At 57.2% G+C, this 16,391-nt stretch overlaps 2 protein-coding genes across 3 annotated transcripts; one reads left to right on the forward strand and one right to left on the reverse strand.

Moving 5' to 3' along the window:
- Window positions 1–2,554: 2,554 nt before the first annotated feature.
- On the reverse strand, window positions 2,555–5,182 carry KRTCAP2 (keratinocyte associated protein 2). The gene is given in 6 exon segments (XM_069576058.1): window positions 2,555–2,707; window positions 2,943–3,009; window positions 4,393–4,456; window positions 4,594–4,748; window positions 5,088–5,131; window positions 5,133–5,182. Coding segments are annotated over 6 exon segments (486 nt in total). The 5' UTR covers window positions 5,168–5,182; the 3' UTR covers window positions 2,555–2,586.
- A 2,027-nt stretch (window positions 5,183–7,209) lies between these two features.
- On the forward strand, window positions 7,210–15,450 carry TRIM46 (tripartite motif containing 46). Of its 2 annotated transcripts, XM_069576038.1 has the most exons (9): window positions 7,210–7,556; window positions 7,791–8,134; window positions 8,789–8,932; window positions 9,048–9,143; window positions 9,841–10,094; window positions 10,585–10,706; window positions 11,616–11,918; window positions 12,991–13,288; window positions 14,323–15,450. In XM_069576038.1, exons 1-9 carry the CDS (start codon window positions 7,301–7,303, stop codon window positions 14,714–14,716), a joined length of 2,211 nt encoding a protein of 736 aa, XP_069432139.1. In that variant the 5' UTR covers window positions 7,210–7,300; the 3' UTR covers window positions 14,717–15,450. The 2 variants fall into 2 exon arrangements, with proteins under 2 accessions (XP_069432139.1, XP_069432149.1); XM_069576048.1 differs by lacking the exon at window positions 12,991–13,288.
- Window positions 15,451–16,391: the final 941 nt, after the last annotated feature.

Below are 16,391 nucleotides of genomic sequence, written 5' to 3' on the forward strand. Positions count from 1 at the left end.
TTCAATACTGGCTTTTGACTGAAACTTTTCCCTTTGTCTCTCTCTCTGTCTCTCAGAAGCTCTGTCTCTACCAGTCTCTGGTTCTCTCTTGTTTCCCAACATCCTTCCCCTGGGGAGCAGAGCTTGGGGGTGGGGGGAGGGCCTGGGCAGTGGGAACAGGACTGCGTCCTGTTCTCACCAAGGACAATAAGGTCCGGAAAGGGCTGGAGCCAAGGCCTGGCGCAGACTCCCCCCTCCCTCCCTGCCCTGGGCGCCCCCTTCCCTGCAGACCCTCGACATGCCCTTAAATGCCAGGCATCCCCTCCTGCCAGCGCCAGTCCTAGGGGGGTTCAGCCTCCGCCCGGGCAGGGGAGCCCCCTCGTCTCACCTTCCCACCGCCCTCTTCTTAGGTGGCATCACCTCCTGCCCCAAGGAGTCCATCTCTGGGACAGGAGCCCACCCTGTGTTATTTACTCCTGTTTCCGGAGCAGGCAGCGGGTGTCAGGGCCACGTGTGAGGGAGCAGGAGGAAACATCTGGCTTCCCCCGGTCCGCCGGGGCGGACCGCCCCTCTCTCCCCTAGGCCTCCAGCCTCCAGGGTGGAGCAGAGCCCCAGGCGTCCTGGGGCCAAGAGGTTAGCACCTTTGCCCTTCTCACCTTCAGATTTCCAGAAGCTCTGATGGCCTCACGCCCCCTTATTTAATGATGGTGTTAGATGGCTGGGATACCCCTGTTAGGGTTAATTGGCAGGTCAGGTGCAGGCAGCTGGCGAGGCACCCCAAGGACAGGCTGGGTGGAGAGCTGATGTCGGCGCCAGCCTGCCTGATAAATGTACCCATTCCCTGAGGAAGGGATCATTATTCCTGGCCACATACTGTCCCTGAGGCCTACGCAGTGGGTGGCAGCAGGTGCCCAGATCCCTTGGCATTGTCCTGACACCTGCTTTAGGCTCCTCCCCAACCTCCAGTAACCTGGCCCCCGCTCTCATCTTGGAAGGTATGATGCCCCCAGGCGGCCAGATTCCCCACCGTGTCAGTGCTCACTTGGGCTGGCACCTGCCCTGCTGCCCACTCCAGGACAGGGTTTGACAGACTGAGACCTATAACTAATCCAGCTTCCTGCAGGTCCAGGACCCTTTGGGGCCACCATTTCTTCTCCCCAAGGGTCCCACATATGGTAACCTCCCCCAACCATCACTAGCTAAGTCAAAGCCTAGGGCTACCATTCCTTCTCAGGAAGGCTCTGGTCTCCACTGAACTGTCTTTGCCTCCACTCATAGCCAGGAGCAAGGAGACTTGATTCAGGTTTTAGCCAGTCTCTCATGTCCTCCAAAAGTTGGCTTCCACTGGAGAGACTCAGCAAGAACCTTAAGAGCCAGCAGGAACTTTCTAAGCCCTCAATGCCAACTTGCAGGTGAGTGTTGCCAGTCTCCGGGAGGAAGACATGAGCTCGTGGCACCCTCTGCAGGTAACCTGGGCAAACTGCATAGTATTCCCTCAGCCTAGAGACAGAGGTGAAAGGGTCTGGATTCTGGCTACAAATGGGGAGCGTGGGGATGTCTAATCCTGGACCAGAGTTCCTTTGACTCACTTTTTCACCTTCACTGGGTCTCATTCCCTAACTCAGGCACATCCCATGTACTGAATTTTCTGTTCCAGGAGGGCAGGTTCTTTCATTCAACCAACCCTCTAGTCCTCACTGCCCATCACCAGGCTCTCTGGAGAATATCAAGCTGACCAAGGCACAGTAAGCACCCTAAAGCCCACACCACCCAAGAGGGAGGGTGCCTAGGTGCTCCAAAGGACAGACACTCTGGTCAGAGAGGCACTTCTCATGGCATAGCACAGACAAAGACCTGAGAAGTCACATTCCCTCACTTCCACTAAGGCTGGCTCCAAGGTTGGTGGCCTTGTCCCTATCGTTTTATATACTTTGCTATTATAAAAACTTACGATGCTTCCTAGTCCTTTGGTTACCAGACAAGAAAAATATGAAGGCACTCAGACCAAAGAGGATAGAGACAGTGATCAACCTGGGAGTCTTTCTAAATACAGGCATACGTCCATACTGGAGAACACATAGGTTTAGGAGGGCAACATCAGTAGGAAATTCCCACCTGCAGACTTGGAGCAGAAGGGCAGAGGGCTCATTTGCTCAGGGTGGAGAGCTGGAATAACAAAGCCCCCAGAGGTGTAAATGGAACCCCATGGACACACGCAGGGGTGAGGGGCCTTTCCCTCCTTTACTCCTCTGTTTCAAGATCTATTCCAGCTCCGATGAGCAGGCCTTCCTGCACTGCAGTCTTCACCTCTTTTCCCAAAGGGCAAGACTGCAGATCATTCTCACGCTTTTCCTCTATGAGACTCTTACACAAGCATACGCCACTCCAGCGCCTGGCAAAGTGCCTGGCACTGATGGCACTCAATAAACAGCTGGTAAAAATGAACCTTGGAGGAAGGAAAGCTCCTCCATCCCCAAGGACTGAAAGCAGCAGGTGCCCATCTGCCCCAGCATTCTGCACACACCCATGTACACTCATGGGCAGGAGAGGCCTACAGCGTATCACAGCTCAGAGCTACAAAGAATCAACTTTATTAGACATTCAGGGTCAATTTCTCTTTTTTCCCTTGCCCGTAACCTTGGCTGGTGTGAGGACTGGAGCTGTCGCCTGGTACAGAGTGGAAGAGATCTTGTTGATGTAGTACAGACCAACCATGGAGAAGATGAAGCTACAGGGTGAAGAAAAACAGTCATGGCATTAGTGGGCATGCTGCTAGCCTGGTGCCTCCTACAGCAGACACCAGCTGAGGGAAAGAATCTAGGCTCAGCTTTAGGAAAATGGGGAAGGGGACAGGAGGGAGAACAGAGCAGGAGGGAGGTATGGGGAAGTCTGGAACCATCACAGGAGGGTCAAGTGCCAAAGGGCAGGATGCTACACCCTTTATCCAGCTGTCAGGCACTTACCAAGTGGTGACACAGACTCTGTGGATGAGCCCTGATGCAAAGAGAGCCAACAGGAGGCAGAGGAGAACTGGGGAGGCAAAAGGTGACAAGAAGGGTGGTGGTCAGAATGGAAACACCAGGCATTCATATGTAGGGTCTAGGAGAAATCTGGGGCTCTCTGAATCTTGGGGGACCTGCTTAGAGAGGTTAACGCATGACAGCAGGGGGACATCAGATGGCCTTATCGATACCCAGGACATGGAAGTACCAGATGCATTCTCATTTCCAGCTCTGCCCCAAATATCACCTAACTTTCCTATCCTGGCTTGCCTCCATAAAAGGAAAGATGACAGCAGAGTCTGAAGGGTAAGGCCTGCTTGCATTTGAGGAAGAGGGTCACAGCCTTTTCAACAGAAGCCAGCCAAAGGGGATCAATTCACTAAACTGGCTGGCCAGTGCTGCAACTGAGGGCCTCACTCCCTGGACATAAAGTGGAGAGCAGAGTGTCTGGACACACACCCATGGGGGCAGAAAAGGGTCTCCAGACAGCTAGAGTAGGACTGGAGAGAAGGTGGGAGGGCAGATACCAAGGGCAATCCCACCTGCCCAGCTGAGGAGGGCAGGTGAAGAGGGCCAAGCAGCTTGCCCCATGACAGAGGCTTCTTTCAGAAGAAAATGAAGACAATACACACAGAAAGAAAACCTAACAGAGAGATGTTCTGAAGCTGCTGTATGGAAGGAGCTCTGAAAGCCTGCAGAGGGGCCAGGTGAAGAGGGCAAGAGGTAAGGAGGGTGAAGAAATGAGGGCCACAGTGACAGGTGAAGGCTTCACAGGAGATGGCATCTGCTATCAATTTGGGGCATGTGGCATCCTTAGGTGATCTGGCCTTGTCGCCTAATTTGCTTTATGAACTTAATTCTCCATACGTAACTAAATCATCAATTCTTGATTACATGAGCAATAACAAGGATCCTTTCAAATGGAAAACAATCTAACAGTTACTCTACTTTGGTGAGGATTCCTGCTGACACAGAAAGCTGGTGTATCTAATACTTTAGGCTCTTCACAATCATCTCAAACAAATACAATTCACTAGTATTGGGTCCATGTCACCTTGGAACCCTTCAATGAATTTGGCCCTTCTTCTTCTGGTGGAAATAAAGAACACCCTCCTTGGATATATTCATTACAGGCCCAGACCTGCCTATTCCCTCAAACCTTCCCCGGAAACTGGCCAGAAAGTAAATGAGTTTCTTGCTCTCAGAAGCCCTTTCTCCTAGCTCCAATTCCAGGAGTAAAAAGTACTGTATCCAAAAGTATCTGTTTTCAGACAGTCTTAGTACACATGGTTCCTCCTCCTCAACAACCTTTACTGTCTAAGCACCTGGGAGTTCAGCACAGTGTTGGAGGAGATTAAAGGTGAGGGTTACAAGAAAGGGTTCAAATACTCAACCTCCAATTTTCACTTACTCTCAGGGAAGATCTTTGCTTGGAATCCTTTACCAAAGACAAGATTCTCCAGATTATTGAAGGCCTGGGTTGAGGGAGTTAAGGTGTCGGTCGTGCCATGGGGGCTGAGATGTGTGGGTTAACGGAAGGGTACAAGCCTGCGTGACCCTCCACCCTTCCTACCCTCAAACAACTCTGCCCACTCCCCCGCAGAGAGGATACGGTGAGAGAGAAGACGAAAAGGCCGGAACCAAGCAGGCCGCCCTGGATGGTAAGCCACTCAGTGGAGGCCAGCTGGCGACTGTACATCTGCATCCCAGCGAAGAGTAGAAGGGACAGGAGGGAGGACAGCGCCAGCGACGTGCCTGTACCCACCACTGGAGCGGGGGAGAGGAGAGACGGAGTCAGGCCCAGCCCTCCCCGCAGGAGCCGCAGGCAGATTCAGCAGGCCCGGGAGCTCGAGAGCCCGATCACTTCCAAGCACCCCGGGGACTGCAGCCACCCTCCCCAACTCCCCACACCTCGCGGCGACCCCCCAGGAATTCCTCACCTCTGGACGCCCCGAACCCTCCCGCCCCGTGGAAATGCCCATCGCCTGGAACCCAGGACACGTCAGCTCTGTGGGGAGAGGACCAGGAAAGCTGGTCCGCCCAACTCCGACCCCCACTAGTCCGCCCGGGTTGGGGGAGTAGAGGGGATCCCGTTGGTCCCGTTACCCATCATGCCCTGCCCTTGGGTCCAATCCGTGCTTCTGTCCAGGAGGCGAGCCGAACCCGGGACGATTGGCTGTGCGCATGCGTCAGGCCCTAACGTGGCCTTGTTTCTCCCTTACGCCTTCCTCTTTCTCCCCCTCAGAGCCTGACTGCAGCGCCCTCTTCCTGCAGGGAGGAAATATTGCGTCCAGGAGCATCCTTGGCCACCACCCTGGTTCCCGGCTCTTCCCCGCACCCAGAGCATCTGCTGCCTCTCAGTGCAAGCTGCACTTAACTCTTCAAGTCACCGGGCCCGTGGACTGCTTCTGTCTTCTTTGTCAATTATGTCAGCCTGTTCTTCAAAACTAACCCCCCCATGAACACTGCCTTGATATCTTCCGTGGACTCTTGCCCAAACCAAAATCTAATCCTCCCATCCTGGAATCTATCTTTCTCTAAAACTATCCTTCTGCTTTCTATGAGTAAGATTAGAAGCCAGTGAAGAATTTGAACATAAGAAATGGCTCCCCCTCAAATACCATTCCACGTTACCTAACTACTGCCCCGCTACCCGACCGCCTGCTGAGAACCACGTGGGGGAATACTCTTTCCCACCTCCTACCTCGACGGGCGCTGTTAGATGCTGGTCCCTGGAGCATGCGCAGTGACATCTCACCCTCACCCCTCCCCACATCCCCACCCGGCTCCTGCATTAAGCCCGGGGTTCGCAGCCGCAGCCGGGACCGGGCACCCGGGGGCGGGCGGGCATGCTAGGGCCATGGCTGAGGGTGAGGATATGCAGACCTTCACTTCTATCATGGATGCACTGGTCCGCATCAGTGTGAGTTAAGGTGGGGTCGAGGGGAAGGGGAGGGGGAGCATAGGGGTCTGGGGCAGGCCGGGATCTCGAGCAGGTGGGGGTCCCGCAAGATGCTGGGATGTAGCCAGGGGGTTGTCGATGGCAGAAAGGACTGGGAGGATCGGGATGCAGGTATGAGAGGGTAATCCCGGGGGCAGCCCGGAGGTGATTGCCGTGAAGGCGTCCATCTGCTAGGGTGTAAGGAACATGGAGCTGCCTGGATACAGCGGGTGGCTCGGGGTAGCCTCCAGCCGTGCACCGAGGTTGGGGTTGCAGGGCAACGGGGCTATGCTATGAGGAAGGGGCGTGAGTGAGACTGGGTATTTTCCAAGAAAACTGAGAACAGGTCGGGGGCAAGGAAGGAGCCGCACCACGGTGCAGTTCCCAAATTGGACCCCTTCACGAGACCCCACCCCACCGCACCCCCACTCAGGGCTGCCTCCGAGCCTGCGGTTGTCATGGCAACCCGTGCCCGGCTCTCCCAGGGGCGGTGCCAACCCTGCTCCCCCCCACCACTTCCTTCCCCCTCCCTCCCTGTCCCTCCCTCCTTTGTGTCAGCTGCGCCCCTGACCGGGATGGCTGCGAAGAGAGGGACCAAGGTGAGGTGTGGGGGTGGGGCATAGCCTGAGGACCCCCGCCACCGAAAAAGGGAGGGGTACTTCCGGTGGGGAGGGGGCAAATAGGCGGCGCGCCCGTTTCTACCCTACCTTGGGAGGGGTTGCGACAGGCCGGGTTATGCCTGGGGTGGTAGCAGGAGAGCCGGATGGTGGGGGGCAAAATGGTATGGGTTAGGAGGAGCCAGATGGGTTAGTGGTGAGCAATGGAGGCGAAGGCGGCTGCAGGCCGGAGCCACCGCAGGAGGACAGACAGGGTGAGCAGGAGGATGGAGAGAGCCTGGTTATAAGAAGTCACGCGGGGGAGGAGGGGAATGGGGATGCCAGAGAAGCGGGGAGGGGGGGCGGTTGGTGGGGGGCCTCTGCACAGAGCTGCAGAATGGGCGGTGTCCTTGAGAGATGTGCCTGGGGCAGGCTGCCGGGAGATGGGGGGATGGGGGCAAAGGCCAGGTGAGAGGGCTGTAGGTCCGGCTGAGACTAGGACAGGGGGTGGGGCTTGAGACTGGGGGAGACCTGAGCTCCAGCCATCTCTCCTCCTTAGGTATGTAGCTCTGCAGGAGGGAAGCCTGCTGGAGACAGGGAGTTGGAAGGCCTGTGAACCAGGCCAAGGCTGATGCTGGAGAAAAATCCATCGCTTGTCCCTTGTAGTTTTTCTTCCTCATTTCCAAGAACCCTTGGGTCTTTAAATGCAGTTGAGGTGCCTGTTGAGATGTACCCAGGTGTCCAAGCTCTGATCCAACCTCCTGGTCCCTCCACAGACGAGCATGAAGAACATGGAGAAGGAACTGCTGTGCCCAGTGTGTCAAGAAATGTATAAGCAGCCACTGGTGCTGCCCTGCACCCACAACGTGTGCCAGGCCTGTGCCCGGGAGGTCCTGGGCCAGCAGGGCTACATAGGCCATGGTGGGGACCCCAGCTCCGAGCCCACTTCTCCTGCCTCCACCCCATCCACCCGAAGCCCTCGCCTCTCCCGCAGAACTCTCCCCAAACCAGACCGCTTGGATCGGCTGCTTAAGTCAGGTGGGGCTGGTACCCATGGGGTTGGGATGGGGATGCTGGGATGTCCATCAGGAAGATGGAAGGGGTCCATCCCTGGCCAGGGGCACCTGTGTGTTTTTCAAGGGGTACTGCCCATCCAGGCTCTGCTAAGAGCTGAGCTCTGGCACAATGAAAATTAATTCTTTAATTGAGCAGACTTCCCCCACCCTGAGCCAGCTGTGATTTTCACCTCCCTACTTCCTGGCCCGTCCACAGGCTTTGGGACATACCCCGGGCGGAAGCGAGGTGCTCTGCACCCTCAGGTGATCATGTTCCCGTGCCCAGCCTGCCAGGGTGATGTGGAGCTGGGGGAGCGGGGCTTGGCAGGGCTTTTCCGGAACCTGACCCTGGAGCGTGTGGTGGAGCGGTACCGCCAGAGTGTGAGTGTGGGTGGCGCCATCCTGTGCCAGCTGTGCAAGCCCCCGCCACTAGAGGCCACCAAGGGCTGTACCGAGTGCCGCGCCACCTTCTGCAACGAGTGCTTCAAGCTCTTCCATCCCTGGGGCACCCAGAAGGCCCAGCATGAACCCACCCTGCCCACCCTCTCCTTTCGCCCCAAGGTGAGCCAGCCTTTGCAGGGCCTGGGAAGCGGGGGGAGGGCATGGTGGTGCTGGGTGGGAGGGCATGCCCGGCACTGTAGGCTTCCAAAAGGAGGTGGCCACAGGGTTGCCATTGCCAAACTCCTTTTTCTGTAACAATAGAGGCACTGGACAAACCTTTGAACATCTTTGAGCCTCCGTCTCATCTGCTGAATGAGGCTTGTAATATATCTGCCCTGCAATCTCCATACCTGCAGGGTTGATGGGAGGATCCTTGGGATAATGTTTGTGAAAGTAATTTAAATACACTGAAAAGGTCTATCAGGTATTCATTCATTGAACAAATATTTATCAAATACCTGTGTGCCTGGTGCTATCCCAGGTGTTGGGGCTAGAGCAATAAACAAGATAGACATGGCTAATTATTAACCATTATTGTTATTACCATATGTAGAGGAAGGGAGGAGCAAGGCTAATAGCTGGCGGTTTGCAGGAAAGGCTCTCCTTGATTGCCAGGGCATACCAGCAGGTGGCACCATGGAGCACCGCGTCTAAACTCCCCTCCACCAGCTTGGGTCCGGTCCAGGGGAGGACGGGCAGGGAACTGCCCTGTGGTAGGTCAGCACCCTTACACACACCATTGGCTGACTGTTTCCTTGCTGTTTCTGTCCCTAGGGACTAATGTGCCCAGATCACAAGGAAGAGGTAACCCATTACTGCAAGACGTGCCAACGACTGGTGTGCCAGCTCTGCCGTGTGCGGCGCACCCACAGTGGCCACAAGATCACGCCAGTGGTCAGTGCCTACCAGGCCCTCAAGGTGAGGACCCTGCCTCATTCAACGCCAGGACTGCCTACACCCACACCCGCTCACATCTGCTCTGCTGGCTTCCTCAGGGCCAGGTGTGATGCCCACCTCTTTCTTTTCCCCTCAGGACAAGCTGACAAAGAGCCTGACATACATCCTGGGAAACCAGGACACAGTGCAGACCCAGATCTGTGAGCTGGAGGAGACCGTGAGGCACACGGAGGTGAGGGAGGGCATGGAGGTGGGCCCTGGGCCCTGCCTGGCAGTGGGAGCAGGAAGGGGGTGGAGGTGGGTACAGCCCAATCACCTGGCTGCAAACTCAGGAAGCCTTTGTGGGGTCCATGGATGTGTCAAGGCTCTGGTTAAACTAGGTTGTCAGAAATGGCAGTGTCCCAGGCCAGGCGGTACCCAAGGCCACAGTGGAGACAGGGTGTCTATCATCCGGGAGAGGGAGAGCTTGAAAAGCCCCAGGGATGGAGCTCAGATGCCCTCAGGCTCAGCTGCCTTCTGGGGATGGCACACATCCTTGGACCAAGGAGGGTGAGGTGATGGCTCTGATACCTTTTGCCAGATTGCTTGAATCAGCTGACATGGGGAAGGGCGATAAGGATGGCACAGATGCTGGTGGACGTTAGTGCGGTCCAGGTGGATATTAGTGTAGTCATGGCCTCTTTTATTTGGGGGAGTCCTCAAGGAGTCAGGATCAAGGTGTGGGCCTCCAGGAAGAGTAACACAAATGGTCAGGATTTGAGCCCATGTGGGTGTACAGGAGGCCGTGGAGCCATGAGCCTGGTCCCATTTGAATGGGTAGGTAGGATTTCCCCAGATCCTTTGTGATCCTAGCCATGGTGTGCTGCCCCAGGAGGCTGGAGCAGAGGCAGCCTTCAAGAAGGAGGCAGTCAGTGTTGCTCTCTGGACAGGTGAGTGGTCAGCAAGCCAAGGAGGAGGTGTCCCAGCTGGTGCGGGGCCTGGGGGCTGTGCTGGAGGAGAAGCGGGCGTCACTGCTCCAGGCCATTGAGGAGTGCCAGCAGGAACGGCTGGCCCGTCTCGGCGCCCAGATCCAGGAGCACCGGAGCCTGCTGGACGGCTCAGGTCTGGTGGGCTACGCTCAGGAGGTTCTTAAAGAAACAGACCAGCCTTGCTTTGTGCAAGCAGCGAAACAGCTGCACAGCAGGTACTCGGGGGGGCAGGGCCCAGGGTCACAGGCTCCTGCAGGGTCGGGGCATCGTGGGTGTAGCCCACGTATCAGGCAGTGTCGAGAGTCTTGCCCGGCGGAGAGCTGGGCTCTGAGGACTTTTCACCAGGCCAAATGGATACCAGCTCTTGCCCAAAGGGACAGGGAAGAGACCCATAGCCGATACCAAGGCTCTAGGGCCAGACACGGCAGAATCAAGGGGAAGGGTGGCGGCCCAGACAGCAGTGCCTGACCCTTGGCGGTGTTGGTGGCTCCGTCCTGTCCGACTTTTTGTGACACCACAGACTGTAGCCTGCCAGGCTCCTCTGTCCTTGGGATTCTCCAGGCAAGACTACTGGAGTGGATTGCCATTCCCTTCTCCAGAGGATCTTCCTGACCCAGGGATGGAACCCAGGTCTTCTGCATTGCGAGCAGATTCTTTACCGCCTGAGCTACAGGGAAGTCTGACCCTTGCCTGCCCCCATCCCAGGATTGCCCGAGCCACAGAGGCCCTCCAGACATTCCGGCCAGCTGCCAGCTCCTCCTTCCGCCATTGCCAGCTGGATGTGGGGCGTGAGATGAAGCTGCTGACAGAGCTTAATTTCCTGCGAGGTGAGGAGATGGCCAGGCCCCATGTCCAATTAGAGCCTTCCGCCCTTCCTCCCCAGCAGCGGGCCCGGGGGGCAGTGCCCACCAGGGAACTAACTCCCAAGCCTCCCGCCCGGCCTGGCCAGCCGTCCTGCCCACCCAGCCCACCCGGCCACCCCGTCCCACCGCGCTCAGCGCTGCTTCTCCCTCTCTTTGTTTGTAGGCTGTGGCCACCGCGGACTCTGCTCCGGAGCACCCCAGGCAAGTCAGCGGCCCTGCCCTGGGGGTCCTGCCCCCTCTGCCAGGTCCCCTGCCCTGCCCTGCCACTCCCACGCAGCCTGGCTCCCCACCCATGGCTTCCTTCTCTTTCCTGCCCTAACCAGACCGCCTCCACCATCCTCTTCCCTGACCCTTAATCCTGGCCTTTCCGACTTTTTGTCCTTATGACCTTTGCCCTCCAGGCTTTCCTTCTCTCCCCCTGACCCCTCCTGTGCCATCAAGCTTGGGCTGGCCCTCCGCCCCCATTTTCTGCCTTGCTGCCTCTCCTCGCATCTGTCTCCCATGCAGTTTCCTCTTCCCGTTCAGCGCCCTCTTGCCTGGGTGGGCTCCAGTGGCCGTTACCTGCCTTTCCCTGGGGCTCCTCTGTATTCATAGACTAAAAAGGGTCGTAGAAAGAAAGGACAACACGTGATCTTATACCTTCATTTGACAGAGGAGGAAACTGAGGCCCAGATCGAGGGAGTGGCAGCCCAGGACTGGCATCAGGCCACCTGCCTCTTCTTTTCCCGCGCCCAGGGCCCAGACAGGCGTCTCCCCAGATCCCTCTCACTCGCACTCACCCCCCCGGCTCCCGCTGCTTTCCCTTTTCCCGCCCACCCTCCACACCATGCCCCTGGCCAGGTCGTGACTGACCCCCGCTGTCTCTTCCAACAGTGCCCGAGGCTCCGGTCATCGACACCCAGCGCACCTTTGCCTACGACCAGATCTTCCTCTGCTGGCGGCTGCCCCCCCACTCACCACCTGCCTGGCACTACACCATTGAGTTCCGACGCACTGATGTGCCGGCCCAGCCAGGCCCCACCCGCTGGCAGCGGCGGGAGGAGGTGAGGGGTACCAGCGCCCTGCTGGAGAACCCCGACACGGGCTCTGTGTACGTGCTGCGTGTCCGCGGCTGCAACAAGGCCGGCTACGGCGAGTACAGCGAGGACGTGCATCTGCACACTCCGCCCGCGCCCGGTGAGTGGGCCCTGGGTGCCTGGGACCCAGGCACGGACAGCTGCTGCTGGGCGGGCCCCATAGAGACAGCATAACACACTGGGTCATCCTCACTAGCTCTGGAGCCAGACTGCCTGGGTTCAAATCCCAGCTCTGCCTTTTACCAGTTGTGTGGCTTTGGGTGAGTTATTCACCCTCTCTGAACCTGTAGTTCCTCCTCTGTAGGTATAGTAACAACACCTACCCCATAGCCTTGTTGTGAGAATTAAGTGACTTGCTAATGTGTAAAGTCTTAGCTGAGAATTTGAGCTGGTGGCTCAGAGGTTAAAGCATCTGCCTGCAATACAGGAGACCTGGGTTCGATCCCTCGGTTGGGAAGATCCCCTGGAGAAGGAAATGGCAACCCACTCCAGTATTCTTGCCTGGAGATTCCCATGGACTGAGGAGCCTGGTGGGCTACAGTCCATGGGGTCACAAAGAGTCGGACACGACTGAGCGACTTCACTTTCACTTTTCAAGGGCTCAATAGGGCTTCCCTGGTGACTCAGATGGTAAAGAATCTGCCTGCAATGCAGGAGACCTGGGTTGGGAAGACTTCCTGGAGGAGGGTGTGGCAACACACTCCAGTATTCTTGCCTGGAGGATCCCATGGACTGAGGAGCCTGGCGGGCTATAGTCGATGGGGTCACAAAGAGTCGGACACAACTGAGCGACTAAGCCCAGCACAGCACCAGGGCTCAATAAATGTTGGTCAAGTGACTCTCCAGAAAATAGCGGAGGCTCTGGAGTATAGGCATAATAGAGGAGGCAGCCAGAGCGAGTCAGCTGGGGCCGGGAGACTGGTTTCCATGCCCACTAGCCATCACTAAAACTCTTCCTGGGGTCCCATGCCCACTTGGGATGCCCTTTCTTCTTCCCTTATGCTCCCCACTCCAGCTTTCCAGGCCCTGTTCCCAAGAGCCCCCTGCCGTCCCTTGGCAACTTGTTCTGTGTTCTGAAATCTCCCAGTGTCTCGTGCTGACACCTCGAGGTCCCCAGTGCCAGTGTTTGTCCCTGAAGTCCTTCCTTCTGTCTCAACCCTCCCCTACTCCAGTCCTGCACTTCTTCCTGGATGGCCGCTGGGGCACAAGCCGAGAGCGGCTGGCCATCAGCAAGGACCAGCGAGCGGTGAGGAGTGTGCCAGGGCTGCCCCTGCTGCTGGCTGCCGAGCGGCTGCTGACGGGCTGCCACCTGAGCGTGGACGTGGTCCTGGGCGATGTGGCTGTGACCCAGGGCCGCAGCTACTGGGCCTGCGCCGTAGACCCAGCCTCCTACTTGGTCAAGGTGGGCGTCGGGCTGGAGAGCAAGCTTCAGGAAAGCTTCCAGGGTGCCCCCGACGTGATCAGCCCCAGGTCAGGCCCCTCTGGGAGGTATGGGGTTCTGGGGATCTGGGTGGGGGAGCTGGGAACACACGGGGTTGATGAGGGGACCACACACTTGCTGGGATGGAGCTGGAAGGAAATCAGGAGGAGATAACATGAGCCAGGCTGGAGGCACTGTGGTCAGGAGAAGTGTGGGCTCCGTGAAAGCGTTTTGGAGGTTGATCTTTGGAGTGACTGGGGAAAGGGGCAATAGAAAAGGAAGCCATCTCCACTCCCCACCATCTGTCACTCAGGCTAACACACCATCTCGCCAAGTCTCCGTGCCCTTTCTCCCTCACACCCCTTTGGCAACATCTTTTCACCACAAAGCTTTTTCTCTCCAGTACTGCCTTCCCCCACACCTTGTCTCAGCCTCCTCAAAATCTTCCCTTAAACTTTCCATCTCCATACTCTCTCATCCCCAGCATCCTCTTTTTCAGCCACCTACACATGCTCTTCTTCCCCCTCAACACTCTATCCCTCAATACCCCATTTCTTCAGAAGCGGCTTCTCTTCAACATCAGTTCCTTCCTAAACCTGTGATCCCCAACCTGCATCCCTGCAACATCCTTCATCTAAGACACTGACCCGCCCTCATCTCTCTCCCAGCATCCCCCTTCCCAGCATGTTTTCTCTGCTCTCGCCTCTCCCCACCGCTAACCCCTCATCCTTCCAAGATTCTCTAACCCTCAAAACTCTCTCCCAGCATGATATCCCAGTGCCATTTTCTTCGCCACTTGCCTGCATTGGAGGCACTGCCTTTCTCCAGTGTGCCTGAGCGATACCCTGTCTCTCCTCCCCTTCCCCCACCCCTCTGGCCAGTGTGCTTGCCTTTCCCCAGTCTCACCGAACCAAACCCCCAGCCTTACATTATAACGCCCGTCTCTTCAATGTGTTCTCTTCTCAACGCCCCCAAATCCTTGGAACTGCTTGCTCCCCGACATTCCATCCTCCCAACATCTCAGCCCTTGGGTACCATCTACCCCACCCCCCGACATTCTTCTACCCAACATGCATTCCTGCAGGTACGACCCGGACAGTGGGCACGACAGCGGTGCCGAGGATGCCACTGTGGAGGCATCACCACCCTTCGCTTTCCTGACCATCGGCATGGGCAAGATCCTGCTGGGGGCCGGGGCCAGCGCGAATGCGGGGCTGACAGGCAGGGACGGCCCAGCGGCCAGCTGCACAGTGCCCCTGCCGCCCCGCCTGGGCATCTGCCTGGACTACGAGCGGGGTCGTGTTTCCTTCCTGGATGCCGTGTCCTTCCGAGGGCTCCTGGAGTGCCCCCTGGACTGCTCGGGACCTGTGTGCCCTGCCTTTTGCTTCATCGGGGGTGGCGCAGTGCAGCTACAGGAGCCCGTGGGCACTAAGCCCGAGAGGAAGGTCACCATTGGGGGCTTCGCCAAGCTGGACTGACCCTACCGGGCCCCTGCTGGGCCCTGGCCCTCCACACCTCCTGAAGCCGGGTCATCTCTCTGGCAGCTTCTCCCTCAAGCTCTTCCTCCCACGTGGTCCTGTCCCTTCCCCTATCTGTGTCTTCCCAGGGCCTTTCTTGACCCCCATTCTCCCTATTGCCTGTTAATCCAGGTTCCCACACCCACCACGTCTCTGCCCCATGCCCTGCCCTTGGCATCTTGCCCAAATCATGGAGAGAGCCCCTACCCCACCCCTGCCCTACCCCTGCCCTGTGCTCCTCCCCAGGCTGATTGGGAGGGAAGGCACCCGGAACACTGGGCATGCTCCCCAGCTCTGCCCTCCGCCCTGCAAAGCTCCCTGCCCCATCCATGCTGAACTGCAGCCTTGGGGCAGAGAGGCTTTTTGGCTGGACAGTGCCCAGGCACTCTTTGGTGAGGGAAAGGGACCCTCTCATCCTGCTTTATTTATTTGGGTCCCTGTACCCCCAGCCGCATGCCTTTTATCCCCTTCCTCTCCCCCTTGCATGCTTTAACCTGTCCCGCACCCATGCCAATGTGCCAAGTCTCCCTTGGGGTCCCAGCTGAGGTTGAGCGTCCCCACTGGGTTGGGCCTGGCAAGGCCTCTGGTGCCTGCTGCTGCCCCCCTGCGGTGAGCACTGCTAGGCCTGTGCCAAGCAACAGCTGTTATTTTCATGGTTTATAAACAATAAACTGTGATGCCAGGCCTTCCTGTGATGTCTGCCTTCCCGGAGCCTATTCCTCTTAGCTTCTGTGCTGGATGTGGCAGGCCAAGGGGATGGAGAGTTCCCTGCTATTTCTTAGAGCAGGGGTGCGCAATGGAGCTGGTGCCTGCGGGAAGGAGGTCCCCAAGCCCTGTGCTCTCCAGTCTTCTGCCAGACCTGTGCCCAGCCCAGGTCCAAACTGATATGGCTGGCAGGGGGCACATCGCTCTGGTGCTGCCCGCCCTCCCACCACCACCACCCCACCCCCATGGGGCGTCTGGGCGGAGCCCTGCAGGAATGCGACTTAGGGTGCCCAAAGAGAGCAGAGGCTCCTGGCACAAGGCCTTTCTGTGTTCCCCCATTTCTTGGATTATAGGAAACAGCCTTCATTCAGCCTCCATGACCTTCCCTGAGTTCCAAGGGGCAGATTCAAGCAATTGTTAATTAGGGAAAGGACGGAATGGGAGACCAGAGAGAAACAAACAATCGAGAACAGTCTTGAGCAACACCCTGTTTCCCCATCAATGGATATTCACAATATCTTTGAGCAGTTTTGTAGAAACGAATATCCCCTGCAGGTGGGAAAAGTTAAAGATGGGACCCCAGAGCAGCTGGTCCTGAAGGTCGATGATGCTGAATTCCAGTTACCTCACCACCAACCCATCAGAAAAATGTCCATGAGCTGATCATGTGCTCTTTGAGCAATTACTGTAAATCTTCTCCAATTTGGGACATATGGTTTTGAGGGCATTTGCCCACTGTGGCCGCCTTCACCTGGCAACACAATAAAGCTATTCTTTTCTACTTCACCTAAAACTCTGTCTCAGAGATTCAATTCAGTCCCGGTGCACAGAGAAGCTGAGCTTTTGGCATCAGTGCGTCAGTCAGGGAGTGTGTGCGTGCTCAGTCATGTTTGACTCTCTGTGACCCCAAGGACTGTAGCGCGCCAGGCTC

This window comes from Ovis canadensis, chromosome 1 (assembly GCF_042477335.2).
Source record: "Ovis canadensis isolate MfBH-ARS-UI-01 breed Bighorn chromosome 1, ARS-UI_OviCan_v2, whole genome shotgun sequence".
Lineage (NCBI taxonomy): Eukaryota > Metazoa > Chordata > Mammalia > Artiodactyla > Bovidae > Ovis > Ovis canadensis.